Source organism: Pieris napi, chromosome 11 (genome assembly GCF_905475465.1).
Source record: "Pieris napi chromosome 11, ilPieNapi1.2, whole genome shotgun sequence".
Taxonomy (NCBI): Eukaryota; Metazoa; Arthropoda; class Insecta; order Lepidoptera; family Pieridae; genus Pieris; species Pieris napi.
This window is the reverse complement of record NC_062244.1, coordinates 9,474,845-9,496,964: the sequence shown is the minus strand read 5'-3', so window position 1 is coordinate 9,496,964 and position 22,120 is coordinate 9,474,845. Positions and strand designations below refer to the sequence as shown.

The window sequence follows — 22,120 nt, the reverse complement described above, 5'->3', positions numbered from 1 at the left end:
TTAGAGCGTAATACATAAAATAACGACGAGAAGATTGTTGAAAAATATATTAATATTTTCATTGACATTAGTAATTTAATTGTATGGATGGATAGCCTATTCAATGGACCAATAAAAACGCAAATAACCGGGCCGTAGATACGCATAGACTTTTAGTTCTAGTAACTCTAGGATTACATAGAAAGGATAAATATTATTACACCAGACGTAGACCCTTGTATCCTAATGTTGACTTTTTTCGCAGAGGAGGCGCAGAAGCACGCGGAAAGCATTGAGTCGCTGCGTCGGCGATGGGAAGGTATCCGGCGCTCTCTGACTGAGGTGCGCAACGCGGTGAATTTGCGCGAGGACGAAGAGGCGTGGCGGGATTCGGCCCGCGGCATTCGGACGTCGATTTCCGAAGTGCGAGCTTGGCGAGATCGCGCCGCATCCGAATCGCCCTGCGGCACGCTACTCGTGCACACGCGCAATCGCGCGAGGCTCCTGCGTCAGCTGCAGCCCAAACTCGAGGAGCTCAACGCGCACTCCATCATCCTCCTGACGAAGCCCATCCCGCAGGACCACAAAGACGACATCGAAGCCGACACGAAACGAATAAACGACGAGTTCCACGAAATGTTGACCTTCCTCGGCCGGCGAGAGGTCGAGGTGAAGCTGGCGCTCAACAAGAGGACTCTCGATAACGACGAAGACGAGCATAAAACGGTTCAAAGGAAAATACGAGATATGGAGGGCCAAATTATAGCCGAACACGCCATCATTTCGACCAAAGAGGAGATGGAGAAGAAATTGGGGGGTTTGAGACGGTTGGAGAGGGAGTTCGAGGACATCCAGTCTTCCTATGACAAAGTCGTCAAAGAGAAAAAACTCTACGAGCGGGGTAGCGTGGAGGAGCTGAACCTGAGAAGCAGCCTCGAGAATTTGGTCACGAGGTTCACCGACTCCAAGACAATTTTGGCTCAAAAAATACAAAAATTAGAAAAAGGTAAACCAGATTTAGCCGATATACCTAATTAATTGCTTTTGAAGAACCTTAATTATCATGTGGGTCGCTTTCAGGTATAGAACTGGTGGCCGGTCTACAAGCAGATTTGAGTGAGGTGTCATCGTGGGTTCAGCGTGTCCAGACATTTGTCGATGAAGCCCCGACGCCGCCTCTAGGCGACACCGCCGCTCTCGAAGCCCTGCTCATCAAAAGCAATGTACTTTAATTTTAATACGACATACATACACATACTAATAGTAAAAACCTTAAAATAAAAACATATAATTTAACACTTACCCATCATAACACAAAAATGGCATTGGACCAACAACTTATCACCTAGAGTCTGGCTAATGAAAGAGTATAGAGAAAAAGCGCGGCAAAACAATAGTATATCCCTAAAAGTTTTGTGGATTAAACTTACTTGATACTTGATTTTATTTTATTATTTTTTACATTGATAGTAACTGTATTTCTATTAAATTAAATACTAAACGTATTCAGTCTTTTACTATTGCAACTTAAAATTACTAGCATTGCATGGAAAACTAAAACTATATTTATTATAAAACACAACTTTATTCGGAATAATCACATCCTGCGAAAGAAACTAAATATTCTATCAAATAAAACAAAGTTTAGGCTATTATACCTGTTAACTATTCCGAAAAAATATATAATAGAAATTAAAATGAGTAATTGCATGAAGTATCAAGGCAATAAATCATACTAACCTAAGAAATACAATGACATTCTGTGTTGTCATTCGAAAGTTTTCAAATAATGCAATTATCTTCTTTCATTAGCTAGACTCTAGCCATATAGCTATAATAAATATTTTTCAGAATCTCGACGAAGAGAAATCAAATTATAAGACGAAATTGGACAGCATCGAGACCGCGAAGAACACGATACTAGAAGACTGTGACGACGCGTTTGCGAAATCAATCACGGCCGACGTGAAGCTGTTGGTGACCCGATTCCATGAAGTCACTTCAAAGTCATTCCAATACAACGAGGCCTTGCGTCGCGGCCTAGAGAGGACCGAGAACGCCTTTCGGCGAATTGACGACATGGAACGGTGGATTCAGCAGCTGGAAGAAGAGATTCCCGCTGAAGATGAGTGCGCCATCCGTGACTCTGGGGAGCTGTACCAGATGAAGGCGCGTTTCCAGGCGCTTAAGGATAAATGTGACGATCGCACCGACGAATTCCGTGACCTTAACGAGGCCGGGAATGACCTACTGTTGGCAGGTGGAGGGAGCGCACTCGCTCGTCGCCTTACGCACCTAAACGCGCTATGGACGCGCGGCACGCACGCCATCTACGAACGATACAAGTAAGTACATCTTTTGTTATGTTTAGTGTTTGCTGTTTTATTTTACGGTTCAGATTTTTGTTACCTCGTCTGCTATTTCAATTATATTTATCATTATATAAATTATAAAATTAAGAGTAATTATACTTTTAATTTTTTATTAGTAACAACTCGGTACTTAGTTTATATAAACTATTATCTTTGCTTTATTGATATATGTATATACATAATATGATATGGGTAGTATTTGTATGTTGGTGGGTTTCTGTAAATAAAGAAACAAATACTGGTATTCTTCATTTCTGACCTTTTAGTCGGATTTTATGTTACATCGTTCTGAACTTTTTATAATTAATATTTTTAATTTAACTCATTATTTTAATTTGACTCATTATTTTAATTTAACTTTCTTTTGTCAGAGTATTAGCGGAAGCTTGGCATGAGTCTGGTGAGCTCCGTGCCTGGCTGGCGCAGCAAACAGCCTGGCTCGACGGCCTACAACGTAGGTTACGTACTTCCCCAGCTCGCGCTGATGCAGAGGAAATCTCCGACGAGCTCTATGTAAGTACCTTCCCAATATTTTCATTTACCTCAACCTTTTCTATATAACAAACGTCTGTGTACACGTTTTAGAAGTTATACTCTACGTAAAAAGATTAAAATCTTAAAAAAAAATTATTCTACGTTTGTAGAAAAAACGACACTAACAATAGAAAAAACTAAAATGTTGACTTTAGCCTTAGCCTTGTTGACTAAACTTCAGGGTGTCGGTTTTTTGTACCGTTACGCGCGCATCGTAAAAAAATTCTCTCATAATTTTTCCCTAACGCGCCAAAAGAAGTATAACTTCAAAAACCTTTGTAGTACCTATTCAACTCTCACTTAACCCGCCCTTTCTATAGGAATTGGAGAATTACATGGCGAACCGAAGTACAGAACGCGTGGAGCGCATAGAAGCTATCGGGCGACAATTGATCGAGGCGCACATCATGCCGGGCTGGATCCAGCACGAGTTGGACACTATTACAGCACGATGGACGACATTGCAGCGCGCAGCAGAAGAGCGAACTAAAGAGTTGGAGGCGGCAGCAGGGGAGGCAGCGCGAAGTCAACTAGCGTTGGATGCTCTGCAGCAATGGTTGCGTGACCCTGGACGAAGTGCTGCAGATCTCCCCGCCCAGCGTGCTGCGTTAGCCGCTGTTAGGGATCATGAGCGAGCTTACCGGGCTGTTGGTAATATCGAGGCAGCAGACCGCCTTCGTGACCAGCTGCAGCTTGCTCAGGTACTCTTATTTAGTAATTATCCAATTATAACTGATTAGTTTTGCCTTTTATTAACACTTTGAAGTATTTTACCCGATTAAAACGTGATAGATACAATGCGATAGTTATTAGCCTCATGAACATTTGTTTGAATTCCTAAGTCCTATCTCATATTTGTAGGCATTTTATACTTACTGCAAACACGGAGGCAAAAAATAATAAATTAATTTTAAACAGAGTAAATTGGATGAAGTCGAAGAAGAGCTGAAGACTACTGGTTCAGACATGATCAGTGGAGATGGGGAGATAGAGTCTCGGTTAGAGGCAGCAGTAGCCCGTCTGCGTGACGTGCAAAGAGATGTCACACAGCTAACGTTGGCTAGCGCAGATCCTGATGCCGTGCGAGCCCAGCTTAGGACCTGCCTGGTTAGTACTAAGCCCTTTTTTCTTTTGCTGTTTAATTTTACAACTGCCTTTTTTAGCACTAACCCGTTGTACGCGAGTGTTTAAAATATATAATTTAAAGCATATTTTAGGAACCGTACATTTTAGTCCTTCGAGCCGGATTTCGTCTTGTGTTAAAGTTTATTCTACTTTACACAAGTTTATTGATTAATAGATAGTGTAATAATTGTTAAGGAGTTCTGATACCTTTGACAGTTGCCCTTGCAGCTGTACTTGTCTAAAGTTCTAGGGCATGCGAAATTTTATTTTATTGGAATCGATGAAATTCTTATACGGGCTTAGGTTTAGGCCCTGATAAAAACATTCACTGTTCCGATTGAGATTTATGAGATGCACGATTATTTCTCTGAAATATATTATATATATATATATATAGTTTAAACTTATGTTGTGCAACTTCAATTACTTGGAAAAATTGAGATTACATTGAAATAAGAAATAGGTTATATTGAAAGGATACTCCTGTAGTGATATACATTTCTTATTAATTGAATAAAGTAGTATCGAGGTGGGATTTAGTTCCGTAAGCGGCTTACGCCAGTGGTTAGTATGTCGGCTGACGTCAGTTAATAAATAGCCGTCGAACACGTCCAACGGAGTACATAGCACAATCGATTTAAAGTTCAATAGCAATTGTTAAGTTGAACCCGTTGCGGCTGACAGAGCACTGCACGTCCTGCATCTATCGCTTCTTCGCGTGTGGAATATGATGTGACGTTACTATAGACATTATATATTGTGTTTTATTTAACATTACTTTTTTAATTTTTGAAACTTTATGAGAAATAGAAGTGGCGTCGCGTTGTTGAATTTCTATTGGAATAATAAAAAAAATCAAGTGCATCAATTTATTAGAATAATGTATTTAAAATGATGACAATAAAAATATTAAACGTTAGTTAAATGAACATATTAGTTAAATGTAATCGCAAAAGTGTACGATGTTATATAAACAAATGGTATATAGAATTTACATAATTACTCTATAAAATTCCCACATGACGATTGTCGTTTATGTGGATCACAGCTCAGTGATGCGGGGTCAGATTCGGGCGCCTTGTGTACTGTCGCCGCCATGATCGCTGATACCTTCTATTCGATCATAGTTGTCTTTCTCGTTTTTTCCAAATGGCTAGTGAGTTGAGTTCTACCTCTATTTCATTTCAAGATAAACACCAAGAGAAGGGGCTGATTTCACATTTTTATTTCAGAGATTTTATAGGACTCTCAGTGAGATCAAATCTGAAGTGGAAACCGTAATTAAGACGGGTCGAAAAATGGTCGAGGAGAAAACCGTGGCCGAACCTCAAGACTTCTCGAAGAAAATCGACGGCCTTAAGGAGCTATACAACAAGTTGGGTGCGCACGTGACCGAGGCTAAATCGCGGCTAGAGGGTGCGTTGCTCACGGCGCGAGAGATGCAGAACGACCTGCAGGCTTTAGGTTCATGGCTGCGCGGTCTGGCCCCTGCCGTTGGGCCCCAGACCCTAGAGCTCGAGATGTCGCGCATGGAGGCCGTGCGGAACAAGCTCAATGACAATTTCCGACATTTCGCCGCGCTTTGTGAGCCTGCACGCCTGGTAACGCTGCGTGCTCAGATAGATGACGTCAACGAGCGTTGGTTGCAGTTGCGCAAGCCTCGTGCTGCATCATTCACCGCCGAAGAGTTGCGTCGCCGCCTGGCAGACGTCGAGCGTGACCTTGCCAATGGGGTACCCGCCTCGCGCTTGGCGATGATCGTAGCCGACTTGCGGCCGAGGGTTGCAGAGGTAGAATCCATAGGTGACGATACGCTCCGCGACCAATGGGCGAAAGTTATGGAGAAAATTACGGTAAGCTACCATTTTTAATGTGGGGTCGTAATCATCTTTACTTTACAGATGCGGCAAATTTCTTAAGGGATTCGTTTCATTTCACTCCAAGTGTAAATATGTTTTCTCATTTCGGTTGTAGTGTATAATCTGACGACTGGTTAGCGGTTGACGCACCCGCTTTGATTGTTCCATTCACTGTGTATACACAACAGCACTGCTATGATTCGCGTATTTATGATATTGTGTGATTTTTCATCCAGTGTGTGACCTTAACCGTGTAACATACTAAATTATTAATGATCGATACGTGTTACCTTTTAAATCACCTTGTGATGAGACTGCGAGTGATGTGTTTATAGATGTTTGTAAATAATCGAATTGGTGTTGGTGGTGTGTGGTAAAAAAGCTTTTTGTATCACGGCATAAAAATCATTCACATCGACTTCAATTGGGATCATGCTTCCTTCAAACTCATCGAACAGATTGACGCTTTGGGATCACGCTAATACCATTACCTCACCCGACGGGACCGACTAACATGTACATAACCAGGCCTAACATTAACTCGAAGCACTAAGTGGCCAGTTTGTTGCAGGCTGAACAATCTAACGAGGCCGCTCTCGTTGCGTACGAAAATATAACTGACACTATTAAGAGACGCTTAGAGAGTCCGGTCAATTCGCCCGACACTGAACGCCCCGAATATAAACGATCTAAAATACCGCTCGCGTTAAAAAGTCCAATGCCGATTAAAAAAGAGGTTCAAGAAGCCGGAAATAGAAGTCGTGGATCTTCTATGGAGAGAAAGAGTAAGAAAGACGACAGCCCTATGTCTACGAGCATCACTAGCGTCATGTCAGCCGACTCTATCGAAGAAAATTATGCAGTGAGTTCCCTGCCGACTACTCCTAGCACCCCCAAACAAGATAGCAGTACGTTTAATCTGCTCAAAGACAGCGATCTATTTTCTCAAATTTCTAAGAATAAAATCGAAGCGAAACCAGCAATCGAAACGAAAAACTCAAAAGACTCCTGCCGAGTCGTCGAAGTAAAAGAACACGAAATTGTAAAATCTACCGTTAGTCCCATTGAGCCAATGGAGGCGTACATTTCGGACACCGTTGAAACTGTGGTTGAATTCATTCCGCAGACAGTCGACACTGTCGAGATTGTTGATGATACTGAGGGAGACGACGACGATGACGAGGATGCCAGGTCACCTCAGCTCGACTTAGGGTCGGAGCCCAAAACATTCGTCATTGAAGTCACAAAGTTAAATGAGCGTATGAAGCCTACACTAGGCATCTTGAAACACAGAAGCGGTAGTGAAGAGAAGAAAAAGACTGTTACCGTAAACGAAGTTCCAGACTTGATTCCCGACAACGACAACGACGTTTCCATGGAAACTCCTCCTCCCACGCCGATGGACGAGTCGGAAGCGCGAGAATGTCCTTTGCTGTATGACCTCGTTTTGCGGCAAAAGGAGGCGGTAAAGAATTTGATGAGAGATGAAGTGAATGAATATCTAATCCTGGACGAAGTGCCGAAGGAGCAGGCAGCCTTACCGGAGCCGTCCGCTACCGCAAGCCTTTCGAACGAGGGACCTGCTGACGATGTCATCTACTCCGAAGTAGAGGACATGCAACAGGTAATGCCTACCGTCGACAGACTTGCATATTTTATGAAGAAGTGGAAGTTGTTTATATAAACTCTTGAAGTTAAACTTACGTGTTCGCATTGATATTTTTTAAATGTATAAAAGTAGAAATAGGTTATGGTTATGATGACAAGGAGCGGGACACTATTTCAGGTGCGTTTTAACGGCGAGGACCTAGAGGAGCAGCGGCCTACTGCGACATCCACTCCTTTGAAAGAGGAACGACCACCCGCCTGCGTAGTTGCCGTCTCTCCCAAAGACCCCACACACTACTCGCAGGTATTCTGTCTCCACTAGCCATCGCATTTATCAGAGGGCACCGTCCAATCATTCACCTAATAACCTAAAAATATAACCGTAACTTCAACCCACTTTCTAATAGCAAAACATTTTTAGTTGTCAGAGAAGAGCGAAACATCTCTTCAAAGCAGCGTAGTCAGAAATGGTGTGGAGGATGACGAAAATGGGGAAGGAGATGACGTGCAACAGTTTGAAGTGGCGGCGCAGCGCATGGCGCGGCGACTAAGCGTATTACTGCTGACGCTTGGTGCCGTTTCTAGTGAGCGAGATCCAGCCAAGCGGCTCGAGGTCAGTTTGTGCCACTACTTTTTGTCTCCAGACACCTTTTTTGCTCCTCGTTTATGTAGCAAACATTGTACATAAAAAACCAATGTAGCAAACATTGGTTTTTTATAACACGCGTTTATGAGTCATATCTTGTTTGTAGATTTTGAAGAATCAAATGGGGGCAATTGCCCCAGACGCTGTGGCGCTCATATCGCGCGGTGACAGCCTTGTATATGAGCAAGCCCGTGAACGTCCCGCGCTCGCCGAACACGTCCGGGCGCACGTACTCGACCGTCTACGAGATCGCTGGGCTCTCGTCAGCGCCGAGATCGAGCTCAAGCGCGCCGCTGCTTTGCGTGCTGAAGACGACTGCCGGGAGTTAGCCACCACTCTCGATCGTCTACGTGCATGGCTGCGCCGTCCACGCCTCGACGACCTCGCCGATGCCGAAAATGATTATGAGCGCGTACAGGATCTCGTGCGTGACCTGCGGGCTCAACGCGTCGCCTTCCCGGAGCGCATCGCTGCCGATCTCGGTGCCTCGTTTTGTACCGCGAGAGACGATCTCGACGCCGCCCGTCGTAAGGACAAAAAGGGCGATCACGGCGACGGGGGCGAGGCAGTCACTCGTTTGAACCGCGCTCGAGCGCTCGTGGCAACGGCGCGGGCGGCCTTGCGCGCACCTCCGCTTGGCGGGCGGGACTTCGACGAGTTCCCGCTGCAGGAGGACGCTCTCGAGAGAGTAAAGTCGTTAGTGGCGGAAGCTGGCATAGCCGCACAGGAAGCAGAAGGAGCGGCACGACGAGGTGGCGGAGAGAGGGTGCGGCGTGTGGCGGAAAAGCTGAAAACCGAGTGGGGTGCGCTAGGGGAGGCGAACGATCGGCGGCGCGAGTTATGGACGCGATGCCAGGCTCGGTGGGCGCAACTATATGGGGCGTTGGAAGCCGCCGGTGACCGCCTCGATGCCATAGAGCGGGAGTTGGATGATGTGCCGCAGGACTCGGACGCCTTGCGCCGCTTAGACGACCAGGTAAAAATACTGATTAATTGCTGCTATTCCCTTTACTTAATTCTTAAACTCGGAGGTGCATCTTGCACGCAGTGTTTGTACACTGAAGGTATAAATTTAATACGAAACTTATATTAAGCGGCTAATTACTTTCTATTCAATCAATACTTCTCACAACCTTTGTTAGAAATTTTCGTATTTTAGAATGGAATACTTTTTTTTTAAATACAGCATTTTTGTTTTGTTTCGTTGCTAAGTCATATTATTCTTAGGCGGCAGAAGTAGTGCAATCAGCCGCCGAAACAGCAGAGGCGGGACGAAGCGTCGTTCGCGCCTGCAGCGGCGCGCTTGCCCGTGACGTGCTTGAGCAGTTAGAGGCGCTGCGTGATCGCGCAGCGTCTGCCGCCACTCGTGCTGCTGCTGCCCGCAGACTTCCGGCTGCACGCCGAGCACTGCTCGCCTCTAGGGACTTGCTGCTTACAACTGCCGCTAATCCTGCCGACCGTACTAGTCTTGCGGTGCGCCTTACGCTAGTCAAAGTAAGTATTTTTTTTAAATATTTATATTTAAAAAATCTCTTCGGGCAATGAAATTCAACCACAAATAAATAATAATTCATAATTTATATAAGCAGCGCAATAAATCATAAGGTAGATTTTTTTAAATTTATTTCATTTATTATTCTCATAGGTCGTATATATATTATCAATAAAAATAGCAATGCTATGGAATTGGACTAAAAATTTCTAACATAAATTCGTAAAACTCGGCTCAATCAGTTTATGGTGATAAGTACATTTTTTGGACATAAATTTAAAAAAATCGAGAACATCTGCAATTATAAATGATTATATTTGCAGATGATTATACATATATATATATATATATAATAAAAAAAAAACATTTATTCATTATATAGATATAATATTTAATTATTCCTATAGGTCGTATATGTATATAAAACAATGATATGCTATGAAGTTTTCTAATTGTAATGTTTTCGTAAAGCGATTCTAAACTCGGCTCAATCAAGTTATGGTATACGTATTTTTTTTCGAACATAAATCTACTACTATATAAAATCTCATGCCACGTTGTTTGTTTTGTAAACTCTTTCGAAATGGCTCGACTGTTTTACATCCCCATAAATGTTGGATTAACAAAATTTTATTTTTTATGATACAGCATACAAAAATACATACAACACCCCTCTACGGTCAACCCCTATTTTTTATTATATTAGATAGTTATATTTATTTAACTAAAAAAATATTTCCTAGCAATAACATGCATAGCAAAACAACGTTTGCTGGGTCTAGTTTCAAATAAAATACGAAAAACTCAAAAATATTTACACATATAAATGCGATTGCAATAATCTTAACATTTATTAGAATAATAATTGTTTCTTGATGACGGAAAATTGGCAAACATTCGACTAAATATACGAAATCACTGAAGAAACTGAAAACTAACGTAGTTCAAGTTATAGAACTAACATGATATGCATGAACTTTGGCGTTTTGCCAGACTATGAATCCTGTGTTGGGGAAATAAGCAAAATTTCCCCTTTAACTAAGAGTTCCAAATTGAATGTTAATGTCACGTAATAAGGGTCATATTTGTTTGATCGGAGTCGTTCGTGTCAATGTCACTTTTATTTTGCTTCGGGAAGCAATTGGCCGTCCGGTAAATAAACGTTTCGGTCTTATAAGCGAATGTCTGAAGGTTTAAGTGATGTTTTGTCACCTTTATTTATTAGTAATGTGTCACGAGAGTGATTAGGACAAAACATCAACAGCTCGCAGGGCTCATATGTAGGAAGGCGATCCACGATTTAAACGATTAGGTTTAGGTTTAAAGACTTTATTTCTCAAAAAAGACAAAAAATGTCACTTACATGAGAATAATACTCTAGATAACATAACATTGTAGTCGTTCTTATAATAATCACAATAAAATATAGCCGTACATGCAATAAATTAAAAAAATAAAAGTAAACAAAGAAGTATGAATTAAAAGTAAGTAATAAGAAATTAATTTAAAAGTAATTTTGTTTAACATATTCACTTAGCTTCGATTTGAATGAATTGATAGAAGTAATATTTTTTTTATCTGTGGGTAATTTATTATACAGCTGTGCGCCTTCGTAGGTAAACATTTTTTTTGCCGTAGTTCGTACGTACTTTAGGTAATGCAAGATAACTCGTTCGACGCATACTTCGTACACGTGGCGGTTTGGAGAAAGCTAAACTAGTGTGGAGAGAACTTGTTATAATTTTTTTTATAAGAATAGGTACATGTGTGATAAATATAAAGTTGTTTTAGATTCATTATGTTTGTGTCTCGATATATATTAACGATTATTAATAAAACGATTAAGGTTTTTTAGTGTATAATAATTATTTATTAACACTTCGTCGAACGAACATAAATATAATACAATTGACATAATTAAATAAAAAGGAGGGCAACTGGCGGCCTTATCGCTTTCGAGCGATCTCTTTCAGGCAAACACTGTAAGAAAATTACATTAAAAAAATTACAATAAATTAAACAAAAAAAAATTACATTAAAATTACACTGTAAGATAAGATAAGAGAGAGCACGGAGTGCGAAAATACATAAGACGTATAATTATTAAGACAAAACTAATGGATCAAAAGAAAGTAATTAAAAATTGGTCACGTTTTATTTGTCTCTGTAAATTTTGTTTAATATTTTCACGATGTTCTTACATAAAAAAACTTAAATGGCGAAAAATAATAATGTTTTTTAAGGGAGCCTGATGACGTTATTCTAATATCGTCTATTACGGTTTCATGTGCTCATGTTTAACCATTAAATTCAGTATTAACTTTTATGAAATCACTACACGTATTAAATTTATTAAAATATTCATTGGCTCATTTACATATACTCGTAAAGCCAATTTGTATTGCATCTCAGGGTGCGATTCAGAGATTACCGCGTTACTCTACTTTAATATGGCTCCAAAATAAAAAATAAAAAAATATGTCATTATCAGTACAACCTTTTGAAGTTCTGAGCCTCAGATATTTGTATCTGTTTCATGATAATTTGTCAATCTAATAGGCAAGTAGGTAGATTGTTTTTTCCCTTTTGTAAATGTTTGATTTTTTTTGTAAATATTATGTAATGGAATTATTTGGCTATATTTTTAGTGTTATTGTTTATTTATATATACATTTTTTTTTAGCTGTAGGATTACAAAATAAATAAATAAAACTAAGTACGTGCACGGCCATTTTTAAAAATAATATAAATCCAGGTACTAATTACACAATTACCAATAACTGGAATGAATTGTACAATTTAATTGTAAAACCAGGTGGCGCTACATCTATTTAAGTCTGGGCCTTATATATATTTTTTTCTATGATATTTTTTTTAATAGTCAAGTAGCCTCCTGTGCTGACACACGCCGTAAACTTTTTGGTCTAAGGCATGCCCAATTTTATCCCCCTTTACCGTCCGAGAGAATATTATTGTGCTAATTATTAGTATAGGTAGGTTATAATTTCATTGTTAGCATACAGTTGACAAGATATTTGTCAAGCGATAACAATCTAAAGAATAAATCTTCGATGTAAAACAAAGGTCGTTTTGGAATGCGGCTGTCACAGGTTGCACTATCGTTAGGGCGTCTCAACGACCCTCACTATACCGCCCGAGTCTGTCTAGAATACTCGTACTATAACGACACCGACATTTTATTTATTAGGGTATGTTTATTTATGTATTAGCGCAGAAGGCTACTTGGCTGTTATTAAAAATGTATCATTGAACAGTTACAAAAACTTAAGGTCCAGACTTAAATAGATGTAGCACCACCTGGTTTTTAAATTAAATTGTACAATTCCTACTAGTTAAAATTGTTATTGGTAATTGTGTATCGGGATTTATATTTAAAAAAAATAACTTTTTATGCAATTATTTATTTATTTATTTCGTAATCCTACAGGTAACAAAAATATATATAAAAACAAACAATTACACTAAAAATATAGCCAAAGATGGAATAAATATTAACAAAAAGGTTCAAACATTTACAAAAGGGAAAAAAAAAATTATTCAATACATTTAACTTAGTAATACCTAATTAAGCTGTGAAGTATGATGGTGTAAAAGTGAGGGTGTGTACGTGAAGGTGTGTATGTGGGGTATGCTCATGTTGCAGGTGATTTTGTGCTGTGACATTCTTAATACTCGTTTTATCCCTTCATGCCAGTCGTCTAATTAGATGAGCTAGCAGGTCTTTTATTATTATATTAGTAATATCATCACAATGTAATTTTCTCTTTAATTGTTGCAATCAAATAGTGAAACGTATTTATCAGCTTTGTAATTACTCCGTTGGTTGTACGTAAAGGTGTAAAGCTGCGAAATAGTAATTGCTATGTAAATGGTCGTCGCCGCCGGAAGAGAGCCCTGCCCCCGCCAGACGGGGCGGGACGGTAAATTACTAATGTGCTTTGAATGACAGTTTTGTGGTATTATCACTAAAATGAGAATTTTAAATTATAATAACAGTTGTGGTCCGTTGGTCAACGCTTTAGTGTTTAAAAAACACAGGAAGACATTCCAATTTATTGTGGTTATTTCAAATCAATGCTTACATTATGTGTCAAAAAAATATTTTTTTAACTAAATCTAATGTTTATTCCACTAATGTTAGTTCGTATTTCAAAGTAACACGAATAAAAAAAAATCCTTTACTTTATAAAAACAAAATGAAAAGAAGAAAGTTTTAAAACTCTAGGAAAAATATTGTGTATACAGACTAAAGATTTATTATTTATACAAAATTTGATAGCAAAATTAATTAATTGTTTATGTTAATGTTGACTTGAAAACGGCTAGATTAACAAATTGTCATACAAACGAAATATTGCATAAATTTTGTTTTAGCAATAACACTAATCATGAATTATATATTTTAAAATATACATTCACGAATTGTTTAGTGATCTCTAAGGTACAGTTAGATCGGTTTCGTAAAGTGTTATAGTGTCTGGCTCGTACTGTAATTGCCATATTTTCCTGAGGAAAACATTCTGACGATTTAAAAATACACGGGATGATATGAACATTGGCAGTGCTTTTTTAAATAAAAATGCTTGATTAAACAGCAACTGTATATCGTAATTATAGTATTAGATTTCAGAAGGTGGAATTTACGTAGAATATTTTTAAAATTAGAAATCGTTTCGAGGTATATTTTTACACGCTTTATATTAGCTTCACCTGTATGTATGTATGTATGTATGAATGTGACCGACTCCTTCGGACTCGATTTTGACCCACTTTTAACGGACAGATTTAATTCAAACTTCGCGCACCTGTCAAAGATCGATGACAATGCAATAATCCGAAAAAAAAATGAAAAAAATAAACTAAAAAATAAAAAATAAATAATAGTGGGGCGCTCTGTGCCATATTTTTCGTCTATCGAGCAACCCATGCTTTTTCACAATAATACCAGTATTTTTTGTTCATTACCATTTTCAGCCTAAATTAGGAATTATTTTTAACTTTTTAGTTTGATGTGCTTTAAGTAAGTTTTTTAGTTTTTTTAAACTATTATTTATTCATTATTCATTTTTAGACCGTCTCTCAGCCATTGAGATTCCGTTAATATCTAAGTAAACAAATACAGTTTGTAACTCCCGCGCGTAGTAAACTCACTGAAGTTATTTCTGGTCCCATACGAGTCCCCGTCGCAGCAATCCGTCTTGTTTTAAACGGGCGTATCCGCCTTGCCGCTTTACGCCAATTATTGCCTTATTACCACAGATTACAGTTCAAAGTTCCCTATCATCCTTATATTTTTAAAGCATTAATAGCTGCTCACTGAACATCACACCTCTATAATCAAACTAAGCGAATATGATCTTATTTTCACAGAAACTGAACTCAAATTAGTTTGATACGTTTTCGTTATTAAATTTGGTGAAATATTTTGAATTGTGAATAGTGTTAGTCTGTCTTGCCGCGTGCATCGCTTTTCGTAGCAATATTTCGTAAATTGTAATCTTGTACCATTGAGTCTGGTGGTGAGTTTATATTTTTTAAGTGTACAATAATATAAGGTTTATGTGTTGTGTCCTGTACTGCCAGATTATTGCCTGCCTGTTACGCTTAATTGTGTTGCATTGATAATTACGATGGGTGCTACAGGTACGTTTCTAAATGCTGCATTTGGCTCGGAATAGTACATAAGGGTCTGTGGTCTTCTTTCCATATTAGATCCTCCTGATTCTTCCAACCGGGGAAAATCAATTATATTTTATACTAAGACATCAACAGACAATGTAGTCGCCGCCATTTCTGCCATCAAAAGGTGCCGGGTGTTTAAGAACCACATTAAGTGGCTTTTTCTAAAATAATAATGTTAGATGGGAATCAAAGCAGATATTGATTTTACTAGAAACATTTTTTCCGGTTTTTTTTTTACTCAGAAAGAATCATTATGCCATTGGAAAGTGTTATGTCCATCCATAGGGACCTAGGTTCGAATTTCTCCATCTCCTTAAGCATTATATTTTAGGTAATTAAGTAATTTCTCTTTCGCTGAGGGACTTTCACTATGTTCAAACCACAGTAAAAAGTCATATCTGCGTATGTTTATTTGAATAGCTAACTAGTATTACAAAGGATTAATGTTCTTCAGGCTCGTGAGGAAGAAGTTGGTGCGAGTGCGCGGGAAGTCGAAGAGCTGGTATCATCCTCCGGAGAAGACTCGTCGCGTCACGCTACGGAACTACGCGATCTCGTTCACGATTTGCATCAGGTAACACCAAAATGTTAATTAATTACGAATTTCATAAAATAATGTATATATATGAGAGCTTTGGTATTAATGTTAGTAGTGCCCATGGCTCTCAACAAAATTATAAAAAATCTATATATGAACGAAGAATCTAAAAGATTGTGGAAACTAGAAACATTTGTATCGATGCGATAATTGTATTTATTTAGTCAAGAAAAAAGTAAACGCAATTTCTAAAGCGTTCTAAAATAGTGTAGTTTTAAATGTTATAGTTTTTTCAAGAACTAAAAGTGTGCTTCGAACTTATAATTGTCTATATATTGAACGGCTTAAATAACACGAAGGATTATTAATTTGACGTGTAATTATTGTTTTTGAATAGCATACTAAAGCTATCGAACGGTAATATTAAAAATATTAAAAAAAACCTTTAAAAAAAAAGGATTAAAAGTTCCTCTCCACGGCTCCAAAATTACTGGACTGATTTAATTTTTTTTTTAATTGTAGAAACCTACTTCCATAATGTACATTATAGACATGGGCTATAGATTATTTAAAAAAAAGTTACGGAACTGAATGAAAACTACGATAATGTAACGCAAGGTGTGAAAAAATACCGATCTTTAAATCGCGTAGGCTGCGAAAACCATTGGCAATAGAGCAAAGTGATGTAAAATTTTATAGATAACATCAATATTTACAAAAGAGTCCCTTATACGATATATCTAATAGTACATATTTAATAATATACATAAACAGTTGTGCGAAGCCAGATGACAAAAGCTGGAACTGAACCAAAATATGGGTACGTTTTCAAGTTAAAGTCACGATAGTCTAAAAAATATTCTTCTAAATGTATAGTATACAGCTTATTTTAAGAATTGTTCGTGTTGTAATCGGATCTCTATGTTCAAATAAGAATTTAAATAAATTGAAATGAGGCTGGAAATGTGAAAAAGAATCTCGTCCTTACGCGGGCTTGAGCTAACGTTGTGTAAAGGCCGTGTAAAGTCACGAACCGTCCGCCATAGAGACGAGTGCCCACAGTGTACCAAAGATATCAGATAAGATTTAGTTAACACAGATCACACAAATGTATAAAAACATTGTTTTTTTAAATAGATGCTGAGCTGTACTATATTTAATTTAGAAAAATTAAATCGATTACAAATACGTGACCACATTACTTACTTTAATAATAAATAAATAAAAATAAAAAGCCTTTATTGTTGTTAACAAGTTTTACACAGAGTAGTTTCGTGTGCCTAAAATTACTTATGACTACTATCTAAAAAACACATTTTGACTATTAACTAGAGTTTAACTAATATACTAAAAAATTTAATATTTATTGACTATCGGCAAACGGTAGTTCGGATACAACTTGTCTTCCGACAAAGGCCTCCTCTAAAGCTCTCCAGTCTTTTCTCATTTTTGCGGTGCGAGTCCATGTTGAACCCGCTATTTTCTGAACGTCATCCTCCCATCTCTTAGCCTGTCTTCCTCTATGTCTCTTTCCGTCTAAAGGGTACCATTCTGTGATAAGTTTTGTCCATTTTTCTTGCTTTTCTCTCATCATATGCCCTGTCCACCTCCATTTCAGCTGTTTGTATGTTGTGTATGCATTCTTAAACTTGGTTTTACTTTTGATGTCTATTAATTTTTCTCGGTCTTTTCTTTTGACACCTAATGTACTTCTTTCTATGCTGTTTTGACAAACTTTAATTTTATTTGCTAGATGTTCTGTCAATGCCCAAGTTTGACACCCGTATAGTAAACATGGTAGAATGCACATATTAAATACCTTCCTCTTTTCTTTCCTAGGCATATCTTTGTTCTTCATCACTTCACTGAGTGACCAATATCTTTTCCAAGTATTGGTAACTCTTCTTTCAATCTCTTTTTCCATGCAGCCTTCAGTAGATATTAGCTGTCCTAAGTATACATATTCCTGTACGTACTCTATTTGCTCATTGTTTACTTTTATCGTGTCTGTTTGTGATGAGTTTGTCATGATTTTTGTTTTATTTAAACATTTTGTTACATTACTTACTTAGGTAATATTAAAAATGTCCTCCACCGAAATTCGTGGATACCCATATGTCAAAATCTACAGAATCGATTTTTATGAAACTTTGTTGCAATAATGTATTCTCGAATCCACTTGAAATGTCATCAAAACCTGTCAGAATGTTTAAGAGGAGAGTAGTTTAATTACAAACGTACTATAAGATTTATATTAAATCCTCCTCCGATAGCTTACTGCTGAGATGCTAATTATATTTAATATTCATCAACGAAATCAGCGCCTCATTCGATATTGTTTCACTGACGTGTGTAGACTGCGTGCAGACGGTCTCTGGTAGAGCCTAGATTATGTAACTCCCCCTCGTCGGGACTGTATGCGAGTCACGGGACGCACACAACTCGATAATAGTATAATAGTATGTAATTAATACTCGCCCTATTGTGGCTCTATAAGGGACGTTTTTAACATAACAGATAACAGAATTACTAGTAACTCATTTGCTTGATTAAGAACTTATTTAAAAGATATTTTGAAAATCGAACCACGTCAAATCAAATCAATTCTTTTGTTATGTTAAACTGTACTTTCGTCATTGTATAGGTGCTTTAGTGAAAACAAAAGACTGTGTTATATATATTTTCCATTAAGATCTGAATTCCCCTAAGCTTAGTAACAATACAAACAAATTTAAGTTATTGAATTAAAATGTATGAAAGTGATATTTTTTTAAAACAATAATAATTAGGTGAAACAGTTCTAATATATAAACATAAACACAATGTTTATATACATCTGTATAAAGAGTAATGAGTATGTCTGAGAGGTAAATTGTGGAAGCTATATGTATATGTTTATTTGGTCCCTTGCTATTTAAAAGTTAGATGCTGCTCTGTAATACTCACCAAAATTTTGCTGCATTCTCTTTGAAAGCTTGGCATATTATGATATTCACACACATTCCCGCATAATCGGCATTATCTAGTAAGGTTGAATTGTGACCTATTAAACCACTGCGCGCGACGAAAATCTCATTACCTTGCTAGTTGACTAATTATAATAATTCTGTGGCGCTACAAAAGCTCTTGCTCATAAAAGCCTTTTGTCTGACATGTCGATTTTTACATTTGAGACGTATTTTCGTTCACCATACGAGCGAGTAGATGCACAGCCGGGTATCGAAACTACGACCTTAGCGATGAATGTCGCTTTTGTCTATGTTGGCAGGTTTGTTATAGTTATTTGATACATCAAATCAAAATCATTTATTCGTGTAGGTAACACAATGTACACTTATGAACGTCAAAAAAGAAATACAAAGGGCTACATTTACAGTCAAAATCTGTTATAACGACATCGAAGGGTTATTATTTAGTCGTAAAAACCGATAGTCGTAACAGCCGATGACGTTGGTATTAAGTACGTAATACAATAGAATTCAGCCGGGACCTTTTATTAATGGTCAATATTACCGGTATGTTCTAAAAACGTCGTAAACGGTTTTGACTGTATTTTTAATTGTGCAAGTTTTATTAATAAATGAAGGTTCAATTTAATATAAATATTCTTATATAAACGTGTATTTGCATATTTAATATTACTCGAGTGCTTTGCAGTTTGTCTGTTAAAGAAATTTTATTTACGTATGAAGGTATTGAAAGTTTGATTGCGCGAAGTGTTACTCTTATCGCATCGGTCAGGCCGCGCGCTCTGCGTTTACGAGCTACGAACCACTTTAACTTTCCAGACATATTTAAATTATAATATTCACGCAATAAAGTGCCTGATATATCAGCACCGGAGTGGCTCATAAACTGGGATATAAATTCTTCAGAATATAAATTCGATGGAACAAGTTTTTTTACTAAGCAAAAATTTTTTCAAGAATGTCAAGATATATCTAGAGTCTGTGGAAGTAAATGTTTTAAATATATCTATACTAAGGCACAAAGTAAGCTGTCATCACACGGCGAGTACGTGCGCGGGCGGCTAGCGGCGCTCGACAAACTCGACGCGCGCCTTCACGCCGCCCTCGCTTGGGCACGAGCTGCAAGGGCGAGACCACACACGACAGACCTTACGGTAATATTAATAGTAATTTCGGAAAGCGTCTTATATCGCCGAACAATTACCAACATATGTATTTTTTTATTTTATGGAGACGCTGTTGTTTATTCTTTCTGTGATATTCAAATGTTTTATTCTGTAGAAACCTTTAAGTACAAAAATATGTATTATTGTGTCTTAAGTTTTCTTTATTCTATATATATAAGTATTGGCCTAGTGGCTTCAGCGTGCGACTCTCATACCTGAGGTCGTAGGTTCGATCCCCGGCTGTGGATGGACTGGACTGCTGGACCAATGGACTTTCTTTCTATGTGCGCATTTAACATTTGGTCGAACGGTCAAGGAAAACATCGTGAGGAAGCCGACATGTCTTAGACCCAAAAAGTTGACGGCGTGTGTCAGGCACTGGGGGCTGATCACCCACTTGCCTATTAGATTTAAAAATGATCATGAAACAGATTCATAAATCTGAGGCCAAGACCTATAGAGGTTGTAGCTGATTTATTTTATTTTTTATAAATAACTGTAATTTGGTGATTAAATAGATGATTGAATGGGTTTAGACTTTGTACGTTACTTGTTACTTAATGTTCGTACAATGGAAAATAATAATATATACGATTTAAATCCGTTTTAGTTAATTTCATCACGAACTTCCACTAAAAAAATATTTTTCAAGCGTACATTTCTAATTTTCAGTTATCGATATCGGAACAAGAGGCGGAGATGCGTGAAGTGTTGGAAAATTGCAATAACCTTGAACGCGAGTGCGGAGCGGCTGGTCATACATTGGCGCCCGATTTACGCCCATTGGTCGCTGAACTAAGGGGTCATTGGGACCACTTGCGAGCCCTTGCTGCACCAGGAAACATCACCCAGGTGGAGAGGAACTCCCAGGCGGAACGAATCAGTGCTCAGATGGAAAGGAGTAGCACACCAGGCGAAAGAAATAGCTTCCAGTCGGAGAGGAGCAGCACTCCTGGCGACAGGAGCAGTACACCAGCGGAGAGAGCCAGCAGTCCAATGGCGGGTGAGTGGCATGTGGGTGCGGTATTCTTGCGGTTTACTAACGGTTTTCACAAAAACGCTTGGTTGTGGTTCACACATACGAAGGCTTCGCATGAAGCTCTCGTACGGAAAAGAACCAACTTCAAATTGGATACAAAATTTATTTCAATGATTTCATAACTATTTTTTTATTTAAAAATTATTTATATATTGAAGATAGGTATAGATACAATAATTGCATGTCCCCGCGAACTGTGGGGTCGAATCCCGGTGGGGGTCATTCCTGAGAGATACGACCTCGAACTATTCAAAATTCGAATGTACTCCTCCCGCAAAGGCCGGCAACGCACCCGCTAAAAATGGGTGTCTATGGGCTGCGATGACTGCCCGGGCGTCCGTAGGCTCGTTTGCCCCCTATTATATATAAAAAAAAGAGGCGATTTGTTTTTTGAACGACCTTAAACTCTTGGATAATGGTGCAACTAAGATATAATTTAATGCCTGATTGATGTTCCTAATTATTGGTTTCAAATTGGATTTATGATAATCTTATTTAATGAACTACTGAATATGATTCAGTTTGAATTTTAAAGTCTAAATATGCATTTTGAAGTTGGTTAAATTTTTTGTATCTACTATGAGTCGTTATGGGCTTAATTTCGGATTGAGACACGAATTTAAGAATTTTTCAATTACTTATTTTGAAATTAAATATATATTCCAGATTAATGTATGATAAATAAAAGTTCTTTTCACGCACTGTGCTCATAAAAATTTAAAAACTCATACCGACTCAATTACATAAAAATGTAAATATTGGGTGTAATGTCTAATAAATGTATGAAACGCTACTAACAGCTTGTTTTATTCGCTAACCTGTTCGCTATTAATGTATACATATTGGGAATATGTTGTGTCCGAATTACGTTAACTATATATTTTTATATCTGACAACACTGTCGTGTGTCGTATTATATGATACGATGATGTGGCCTGTGGAGTGTATCAAATAATAATAATAAACAAGGAAGAAATTGGAACTGAATTGAAAAACTCTAATTTTGAATTAAGAATTATCTCTTTATCGTGTCTATTATTAGAGATATGTAGGAGGACAACAAAGAGCGTACCAATTCTTAAAAGGCCGG

General features: G+C 38.0%; 1 protein-coding gene across 8 annotated transcripts in view; it reads left to right on the top strand.

Moving 5' to 3' along the window:
* Positions 1 to 22,120, top strand: part of LOC125053671 (dystrophin, isoforms A/C/F/G/H-like) — a 358,079-nt gene that overhangs the window by 14,729 nt on the left and 321,230 nt on the right. For 5 of the 8 annotated variants that reach the window (XM_047655156.1, XM_047655155.1, XM_047655157.1 and 2 more), the window contains 15 exons: positions 245 to 985; positions 1,060 to 1,202; positions 1,831 to 2,324; positions 2,723 to 2,864; positions 3,206 to 3,586; positions 3,804 to 3,992; positions 5,243 to 5,863; positions 6,441 to 7,493; positions 7,656 to 7,781; positions 7,899 to 8,090; positions 8,230 to 9,099; positions 9,351 to 9,617; positions 15,773 to 15,892; positions 19,842 to 19,979; positions 20,664 to 20,994. In XM_047655156.1, the coding sequence (XP_047511112.1) occupies positions 245 to 985; positions 1,060 to 1,202; positions 1,831 to 2,324; positions 2,723 to 2,864; positions 3,206 to 3,586; positions 3,804 to 3,992; positions 5,243 to 5,863; positions 6,441 to 7,493; positions 7,656 to 7,781; positions 7,899 to 8,090; positions 8,230 to 9,099; positions 9,351 to 9,617; positions 15,773 to 15,892; positions 19,842 to 19,979; positions 20,664 to 20,994 (5,808 nt within the window). The remainder of the gene's footprint in view (positions 1 to 244; positions 986 to 1,059; positions 1,203 to 1,830; positions 2,325 to 2,722; positions 2,865 to 3,205; positions 3,587 to 3,803; positions 3,993 to 5,242; positions 5,864 to 6,440; positions 7,494 to 7,655; positions 7,782 to 7,898; positions 8,091 to 8,229; positions 9,100 to 9,350; positions 9,618 to 15,772; positions 15,893 to 19,841; positions 19,980 to 20,663; positions 20,995 to 22,120) is intronic. The other 3 variants (XM_047655161.1, XM_047655162.1, XM_047655163.1) reach the window with 3 other exon arrangements.